Source organism: Volvox carteri, assembly GCF_000143455.1.
Source record: "Volvox carteri f. nagariensis unplaced genomic scaffold VOLCAscaffold_58, whole genome shotgun sequence".
Taxonomy (NCBI): domain Eukaryota; kingdom Viridiplantae; phylum Chlorophyta; class Chlorophyceae; order Chlamydomonadales; family Volvocaceae; genus Volvox; species Volvox carteri.
In genome coordinates, this window is record NW_003307601.1 from 195,145 (window position 1) to 205,146 (window position 10,002).

General features: G+C 54.5%; 1 protein-coding gene across 1 annotated transcript; it reads left to right on the forward strand.

Moving 5' to 3' along the window:
- The first annotated feature begins 7,993 nt into the window (after positions 1-7,993).
- Positions 7,994-9,375, forward strand: VOLCADRAFT_107103 (uncharacterized protein). Its single transcript, XM_002956116.1, has 2 exons — positions 7,994-8,222; positions 8,459-9,375. Exons 1-2 carry the CDS (start codon positions 8,072-8,074, stop codon positions 8,623-8,625), a joined length of 318 nt encoding a protein of 105 aa, XP_002956162.1. The 5' UTR covers positions 7,994-8,071; the 3' UTR covers positions 8,626-9,375.
- Positions 9,376-10,002: the final 627 nt, after the last annotated feature.

The following is a 10,002-nucleotide window of genomic DNA, read 5'->3' on the forward strand; positions in this document are numbered from 1 at the left end:
AGCCGCCCAGACCAAGACCAACCGCCACAGTCCCCCACTCGGACGGACAGATGCTCCAGCAGCGCCTGACAGCAGCTTTTCCCGGACAAGTACCACTCAGGATGGACCCACACACTATCATCTGGACCGACGGTAGCTGTATTAAATCGGCTGAAAACGACGGCCAGAACAAGTTGGGTGCGGCTGCATACTGTGGACCCACCGGAAAAACGCTGCACATCGACCCAGCGGGCGAAGGATGTACGAATACCATTCAACGGGCAGAGCTGGCAGCAATACGTGTAGCTCTATCAACCCAAAGGGCGGTGAACTTCACCTTAACAATTGCCACTGACTCGCAAGCCTCACTGGATCTTATCAAAAGAGCAGTAAACGATCCGAGTAAACTGCATATTTCCAAACACAAAGCCTTACTAATGGACATCGCCGACCTATTGTACGAATGCGCCCAACAGAACATAACCGTTCATTTCCTGAAAGTGAAATCGCACACAGGCCTTGATGGTAATGACAAAGCTGACAAAGGAGCAACATCTGTCGCACGAGGTGAGAACCCAGCAACATTTACTGAAAAGGCCGACAATGCCCCGTTCGATAAAGTGTTCTGGCTGAAACAACGCGACACTGGTCTTTACGTTAATGACCTGAACAAAGGCCTTTATAAGCGTCTCCAGCAAGGTACCTTCGCAGGCTATACCAACGACACAATACTAACTGAAAAATGGCGTAACACCGCCTCGAAGTTAGACCCCAAATCTAGCAATTCCTTCCTTAGTAACGCAAAGATGCCACACTGGCTCAAACTGCAAGTACTGAAAGCTCGATACGGGCTGCTATTTAATGCTAAACTAAAGAAACTTTACGGACGAGGCGGAGACGGCAACTGCCCTATCTGCCGCAGCTGCGGCCCGACCGGCCCCACACCCGACTCAGGAGCCCACATACTCGGCGGGTGCCCCCACCCACCAACCATGAAGGGCATGTACATCAACCGGCATAACCAAGCGACGCGCACTATTGCCGACTGCGTCAACGGGGGCCACCACGGTGGTGGCTTCATGATTATGGACGCCGATAAAGAAGAGGATCTCCCGCCGTACTGCAGTGGGACGCGCGTCCCCAAATGGATGCTGCCACACTTAGCGGACGAAGAAATCCGTCGCCTCCGCCCAGACATCCTGTTCATCCCCGACCTCCCCGCGCACAGAACCAAGCACAAACGGTACCAGGGGCCGGAGTGCAAATCCAAGCACGATGTATACATTGTTGAAGTGGGCTACACCAGTGACCTGCAGCACTCCGACAAACTCGAACAGAAAACCGCACAGCATGCACGGCTAACAGAGGAACTCACGAAAGCAGGCTGGACGGTGCACTACACCGAGGCGCAAATTGTCACCCTGGGAAGTACTGGGACACTAACCAACACACTAAAACCGCTACTGTGCAGACTCGGCTCGTCCGCTGAGCAGGCCCAGAAGACCTGCCTGCACCTCCACCGGCAAACAATCGAAGCAGCGGGCGCGATTATCCGGGCGCGGCGAGTACTGGAGGGTACAGTCAAGTAACCGGTACAACCCGAACGGTTTCCCACGGTGGTGCGGGCATACAGGAGCGGCTACGCCGCCCCTCAGTTCCCCACCCCCTTAACACACGCCAGGCCCCGGCCGGCGTACTATTATTATTATTATTATTATTATTATTATTATTATTATTATTATTATTATTATTATTATTTTGCTTGAAGAAAGATATTGATCAAGTGAAAAGGACACCAAAAAGGGATAAGGAAAGGGAACTGTATATGAATGAGTGTACGAACCCACGTAGACGAGAAGTTGGGGATGGGGCTGGAGTGGTGTCAGCGCCTTGGAGGGCGCCTGGTTCTTCTGGGTTTTATGAGTAGAATATATCATTCTTATGCTCCTTATTGTGGTAAAATTGGGAAGGAAGAAGAAATGGGGTTTTGTGGCTATGACCTGTTTGATAGCCTGATCTGGCTTCTACTTTGCCAGCGGGGGCCCGAGAGCCGCACTTGTTTCGTTTCTACCCCCTCCCGCTTTATATGTATGTATGTATGTATATACACATGTATATATGTATATGTATATGTATATGTATGCCTTTTTCCCCTTCCTATCACCATGTTTATACCACACACACACATAGACAGAGAGACACACAGACACACACAGCTGTAATCACTTTTCAGTTTTCCTTCACTTTCCCCTCCATACTCCCACCCCCGCGCCCCACCCTTCCGTCCCGCCTTAATACACACACGCATACACACACGCAGGGCCCGGAGCCGCTTCCCGAGGATTTCCCCCACGAGGCCCTGGAGGAGCTGCCCGTGCTCGAGGCGCCCGCCTTCCTAGATCTCCCAGTGTACGTCGAACCACCGCAGTACGTACCGCAATGGGCGCCGCCGTGCGAGCCGCGTCCCGTGGGTTTCTTACGTGGCGCCGCGCCCGTACTGATTTGTGACGTATCGGGTACGATGAATCCACGTCAGCAAGGCAGGTTCCGTGACATGAAGCGGTGCGCCGTGGATCTCCTGGATCCAGAAGGTCAGTGCGAGGGGGGGAAGAGGCGGGAGGGGAGAAGGGGGGTGTGTCTATATATGTGCAAAACCCAAAATGTAACTAAGGGTGGGGAGGGGTACATACATACATACATACATACACATACATATACATATATACATACATACATACATACATACTCGCCGAATTATCTCCTTCCCACGCCGCCGCTGCCGCCAGGGGAGGTTGCTACCGCGGCTGCCGGTTTCGACGTCATCACATTTGCCGGAGGGGCATGGAGCTGGAGTCTGGGGTACGGCGAGCGAATGGGGCTGTTGCAGAGCAGTCAGGTGCCGTACTCTGGGCGGCAGGTTGGCGGGCGTTACTCCTCCAAGACGCCGCCGGGGGCAGGTGGGGCAGCTGGGGCGCCCCTCTGTGTGTGTGTAGTGTGCTTACAGGCTTGTCCCTGTGTGTTTGTCTGTGCGTCTGTCTATCCCGTGTAACTCTGTCTGTCTGTGTGTCTGTCTGTACCTCTGTATATCTGTTTATGCTTTAGTAGACTGAGCGGTAAGCGGGAAGTGCTGAAAATGTGTGTGTATGTATGTGTTGAATCAACGGGTGCCGCCTATCTCCTGACCCGTGTCCCTTTGCCTAAGTTGACCGCTTACCGCCGTACTTATCCTGGCCCACTGCTCTTCACTGCGCTTTACTTCCGTTGAAAAAAGTATTGAACCTTTACTTCTTGCACGTCTAATTATCCCCCCTCCCCCGCTGCTCCTCTTCCCCCCCCCCACACACACACAAACCCACCTCCTCCTCCTCACCCACCCACCCACCCATCCGTTCTTGAACCTCCCCGACAGGCTCCCGCAATGGCTCCCCGGAATGCTCCCGCTTCGGTGGTGGTTTCGGAGCCGCCTCAGCAGCCGGCGGCGGCCTGGCCCTGATGCCCACCCAGCCCGACTTGCTTTCCGACGCGCAGTGCTGGGTCGCCAACTGGCCGGATGCAGTGGGTCAGACCAACTTGCTGTCCGCGTTTCATGTGGCTGAGCAACACGCGGCGGCGGATTGCTGGTACATTCTGTCGGATGGCTTGGCACACGACCAGGAGGCGTGCCTGGAGTACTTGGTGCGCAGGAGCGAGGCGGGGTGTTTGCCGGTTATACATGCCGTGGGTAGGTTTGGGGGGAATAAGGGGGGGAGGGGTCTGGTGGTGGTGGTGGGGTGGGGGGTTGGTGTTAGGTGGGTCTGGTGGAGGGGGGAATGCGGGTTTGTCTGGAAGGGAGGTGGGTGGGGAGGGGGAGCAGTAAGGGGGGAGGAATGGAGTGACGGAACGGCAGGAAAGGGTCGTGGGGGTGGGAGGGGAAGTGTGTGTGTCTGTGTGTTTTAATGATCTGAGCCGTGCTTAGGGATGAGGAAAAAGGTACGGAAAACACACTGGACCTGAAGCTATGCAAAGAGATGTTACGGAAGCCAAAGATAAGCGAAGAGCCCCTTGGTGCTGTGAGGCGGTGCGTCTGGGTGTTGGCGAGGTGGTGCTGGGGCGGGCAACAAGACGAAGGGGCGCGGGTATGCGGCCTAATGAAGGACAGGCAGGCAGGGCCTAGGGGTGGTGCCCCTCATGGGGGCTCCCCACAGCGGCATCGTGGGGCCCTGGGGTGTGTATTGGCATGACACACGGGGTCATAGGCGGGCATGGGGGGCGGCACAACGGCAGGTGGGAAGGGTAGGTGGGATGGGTGGGTGGGTAGTGTGCGTGTGTGTGTGTGTGTGTGTGTGTATGTGTGTGTGTGTGTGTGTTGTATGTGTGTGCGTGGTTGAGTGCGTCGCGTAAGAATATGAGGCATTGTACGTTTGAGTCCGTATGTGCGTCTGTACTTTCTTAGTGTGTACATTCGATTGGGTCTTAGTCAAAGAGTTCGGGTCTTAGTCAAAGAGTCCCAAGCTTCGTCTTGGAAGATGCCCACCATGTTAAGCGCATCTCTTCCAGAATGGCACCCGATGGTGCCCTGGATGTGGATGTGCATGGGCCGGACAAGTTTGGTCTGCTATGGGACGCGACTTGCAAGCAGAACTTCCTTGTGTTTGAGTTTGGTCTGCTATGGGACGCGACTTGCAAGCAGAACTTCCTTGTGTTTGAGTTTTGTTTGCTATGGGACGCGACTTGCAAGCAGAACTTCCTTGTGTTTGAGTTTGGTTTGCTATGGGACGCGACTTGCAAGCAGAACTTCCTTGTGTTTGAGTTTGGTTTGCTATGGGACGCGTCTTGCAAGCAGGTGTAACGACGCAAATGCCAATCTGAGTATCCCGGGTTACGCCTTTGCTGTGTTACAGGAGGACTTCCTTGAGTTACCATGTAAGCAACTATGGACAACTAAACCATCCATCCTTGGCCTGCTTTGCAGTCCTGTCAGTATTCCCAATTCTGCACCTGCAGCCTCATTTTACAGCAGAACACCCAATCCTAATCCTCCAACTGTGTTCCCAATCCTATGGCAGCGAGCTCATCCTAAACTTGCGAAAGCCTGCAATCCCCGTCCTGTCGACCAGGGTCCCATCCCCATCCCTGGCCAGGGCTCCCAATCCCCTCCTTGGTCAAGGTTGCAATCCCCATCCCTCAGACAGGGATCCCATCCCCATCCTCACCCCCGACAGCAATCCCCATCCCAAAAGTAGTGTAGCACGCCTAATCCCTAATCCTCGCCTTGGGCCCCACATCCCATCCTGACATCGTCAACCCTATTCCCCATCCCGCCTGACCAGTACCTGCCCCCAATCCCCCATCTCTGCAACCCACTGCTTTGACACCATACTGCATGTTGAGTAGGGTCTCGCGCATTTTCTAGCCCTAGAGTCAGGACAACAGCAGCCATGGCACAGCCCGGGCTTACCCTGGACTTCAAGCGGTCAGAGGAGTACAAGGTGTGGCACGCTGCTATCAAAAGCGAGCACCCCCAACTGCCCGACTACCTTATTGACATTGCAATCGCAACATACCGTAGCACCGACCCCAAGTGGATCAAGGAGCTGGTGCGGCAGGCCAAGAAGGAGGAGCACGCTGCAGGAGGGAAGGCACCGCTGCACGCAGTGCCCACAAGCACTACTGTCGACGATGCAGTGCGTGTGCTTGACCCAGACCAGCTGCCCGAGGCGCCAATGGTCAAGCTAGCAGACGCCTGAGAAAAACCTTGCCACATAGCAAATCCAACCATGCGCTTCTTCCGCATTCAGCTCAGCTCGGCCAACGTGGTGCAGGGGGACTGGCGGGATGGCATGCACTTTCTTGACCTGCCAGAGTGGCTTGCGGTAGACACCTCTGAGTGGCAGATAGCCATCGAGTCCTTCATCGTGAGTGTCAATACAGTGCCCGCAAACTCCATTTACTTCATCAAGAGCAACACCCTTACCCAGGGCAACTCCTACTCGACACTAACCAAGAGTGCAGGCTACCAGCTCATGCCCATGGTGGGGTCCGGCAGGCTGCAGCCTGCACAACTTTCGGCTTGTGGGCATTGATGGCAACCTGATTCCCCCAGATGTGTTTGGCGCCGGCATCACCCCCATCTGGATGATGACCCTCATTGCATACCCCGTGCCGTCCGGTGACGAAAAATGACCTGCCAAGGCAGTAGCATGCAACCATGCAGTGCATGCAGCTCATTCACATCAGCTCTGCCAACCGGCGCAGCGGCACGCCAGGTGATTTTTGGGTGACGCTCCCCCACGTGGCAATCAAGCTGGACCGCACCCGTGGCCGCATCAAGGTGTCAGTTGTGTCTGCGGTGGTCAACCGTAGCTGGTACTCGGTCACTGCTGCAAACAGCGCCTTTGCGGTCTTTGACGGCTCCTCCACTGCCAACCTGACCCTGCCCGAAGGGTACTACGATGTGAACAGCCTGCACACCACCCTGGCGGCACTGCTACCCGGCTGGGGGGTGACCTATCTGCGCCTCACCAACAAATTTCGCTTCCAGCCGCCTGCTAAGGGCAAGACCTACCGCTTCAGCTTCCCTGGCTACGCATATGGGCTACTGGGCTTCCAGCGTGGCTCGCAGCCCACTGGTACCAGCACCAACCCACTCGTAAGCCAGCACCCTGTCAAGCTGAACCGAGAAAACACGTTGTGTGTGCACGCCTCCCTCCCTAAGGAATGGGGCGCAGTGGTGGACAACCTGGCGACCTCGGGCTTTGTGGAGAGCAATGTGCTTGTGTCCATACCCATTGACACCGCCCCACTCGACAACATCACCTTTGCCGCCAACGAATCCGACATGTATACATACGCCCTCAGTGCACAGCACCTGGATGAGATACACTTCTGGGTGACTGACGACACAGGCCGCGCCCTGGAGCCGCAGTACGATTGGTGCATGACGCTGTGAGTCATTTACACAGAGGGAGACGATGCACTTGACACCCTGAGTGGCAGTGTAGCACGCATACGAGACGACATCAGGCTGATGGTGCTCAGCGACCCCAAAATATCTCACACCTAGACAAAACACACCATGGGACTCGGTGCACTGCTTGGCAAGGCATGCTCATTTGCAGGCCGCACACTTGGCGGTGTTGGTGGAGCCATTCGCAAAGTGGCTGAGTTCTCAGCACCCGTGGTGCGCAAGGTTGCGCAGTTTGCGCGGCCTGTCGCAAACGCAGTGAGCGGCATCACCCTATCCGCAGGGCAGCCTTAAATCGCCCTGTTGGCCAAGGGTGTGAGCAAGGCAGCCAACTGGGTGTCTGGCGCTGCACCAAAGGCCGAGGCCATGCTAGGGAAGGCCAGTGCTATTGGCGCGCGCATGCAGGGGGCGGGCAGCACGCTCATGGGCGCGGGCGGCGGGGGCTAAGGCTACGTATTTTCTGTGCTCAGGGCTAGGAAGCACACATGCCACGCTACGACTTTCCCCGCTACACCAAGGGCAGGTATTACGTCCTTAGCGACAGCATACGCTACAAGTGTATGCAGGCCTCGCCGCAAACGACTTTCTTGCCGAATGGGCTGCCTGTCCAGCTCCATGGAAGCCGTGACCCCCCCGCGCATCACCGCCCGTGGCACTGCTCGCAGCCAGGTTGCCAAGGAAGCCCGACTCCGTTATGCCGCAGAGGCTTGAAAAATTGCAATTGTATGATTGTATCTTGTCTCGCGGCCGTAGCGAGGTATCGGCGCGGCGAGCTGGCCACCGAGAAAAGGAAGTTGTGCCGCAATGAATTGTAAATTTGAAGTACCTTTAAGGTTACACTAATCTTCGTAAGCAGAATGTGCCCTAGAGCGCGACAGGGGCTCAGTCAACAAGGTTGCTGCGGCAAGAGCTTGGAGCTCTATGAGCTGAGGCTGGCTTTAGGTCGAGGAAATATCGTTTAGAAAAGCTTGATGAGCTGGGGAAGGTGGAAGAATGCCATGGCCGTACCATCATCTGCTGCCATTTCTCCTAAGCTGCGGCCAATTCTCCTTTACGTAGAATTCTTCCAAACTTTGAGCAGCCATACATACAGCGCAATTTCCAAAAGGCAAGGCCATATCTACACCCAGACTGCTTAAGATTCTCAAAATGTCCACACCGCCGAAGCTCCAGATGAGCGATATCCCGCAGGAGCTAATCGAGGAGCTGCGCCTCAAGATCAAGGCGGACGTCGAGAAGAGCGTCCGCGAGGAGCTGCAAAAGATCGTCCACGAGGAGGTGCAAAAGCAACTTCCGCGAGGTAAGTGCTTTGCAGATGCGCTGCGGACCTAGGCTAGGGCTGAGGCTGGGGCTGGGGCTGGGAGAGTGTATGCCTGAAGGGTTTTCTTCCAATCTGCACCTGCCTCCACTCCCTGCAGACATCCTTGTGGAGGCTCTGGGGGCCTTGTATGCCTTTTTGATGAGGACGAGCTCGAGGGTACACACTAAGCAAGAGTGAGCACTCCTGCTGTGCAGACTGGCTGGATGTGCTGGCAGGGCCATTTGGAACTTCAGGGCTGGGCCTGGTGCAGCTGCTGTGGGAGAGCCCGCGTGGAAATGCGGTGCTCTTGTTTGGCCTCTCGGCTGTCCTGTTTCTGATGCTGGCCATCAAGCGGTTCATGGTGCCGGCCGTCAAGTGGTTGGTGATGCTGGCCGTCCAGTAGGGTTTGGGCTGTTGAAACTGATCTGGTGGTGAAACTGATGGGGGTGCAGTTTGCATTAGTACACATGGAATGAGGACAATACAACTAGCCTGAACTCCTATGCACTATGCACTCACAAGCTTGCATGAGTACACATCATACAACACAACGTACCTGGACTGCAATGCACTCAGAAGTCATCAGCTTGAGTACTTATGGATGTCTAGGTAGATTAGGCATGGCCTGACATCTGAAGGGACAGGGTGCTTCAGTGTACAGGGGTCTGATGCTGCAAGGCAGCATGACACAGTACTTGAACTATATTCTTAAGAAGCACTTGTTTTTAGCCCTATAAAAAAACAGCCGCAGCTGCAACACACTTGTTCCACCTGAGAGGGTTTAGATTGTGTACAAACCTAGTTTGCACGTTTGTAATTGTTGAGGCAAGGGTGGTTGTTGAGGCAGGGGTGTCTGGCAGGCCATGCAGGGCAACAACAATTTCAGTTTTGTCATCGAATGTGGAGTCTGAGATGAGAGGGGCCGCATGTTGTGATGAGGGCATGGTTTGATTAAGACTGATCTATGAACAGTCTATGAAAACCTTGAGATTAATAAGTGTTTCCTAATTAAGGATTGACACTCTTTCAGGGTTCCCACCCTAATCGAACAGACACCTCGGCAGCCATCAGGTGGTCGATTATGTTTGGTTGATTACATTTGACGCTTGTGCAAGTGACGGCAGCGATGCCGTATGTAAATCTTTTGGATCAGAATCGTGTCAATTTCTGTCGCTTGATTGCTCCGGCCACACCTTATGGCTTAATCCGCCAGTTAGAAAGCTTTACACTTATCTGAGACACTATCGACATTGCAAAGAACATGATCCTAGTATGGCAGCTTGTGCTTTAGTGCCTGAGACGCCAGGGAAGTTTCACACTTTCCTAGAAGGCATGACGTTGATCCAGATGTACAGTCGAGTGCCTTTCGGAAAAGTCTGGATCAACTTTTCCGAAAGGCACTCGACTGTACGCCGCTTCCTACCCAGGATGTCCAGAACCTTCTCCACTGACAGAACCTTTGCAACTATGGTATGATTCCCCTTCTTCAGAACAGCGATTGAATCCAAGTTGCTGCTTGACGAATAAAGATGTGTATTTAGACCTGTTCTCAGGAAAACTCAGTGAGACTTCAGTACGCATACTCCCCCATACAGGCGCAACGCATTGTTTCATCGCTAAGGCTGTGGCAGACCGTCTTGGATTAGCCTTAGAACCTTCACCATGCGCGCTGGTACGACTTGCTGATGCATCGTACGTGTCCATCGTTGGTGAATGTAAAACTCGCCTTCACATCGGAAGATTTCGAGCTGAAGTCCGTTTTCTCATACTGCCGACGTTA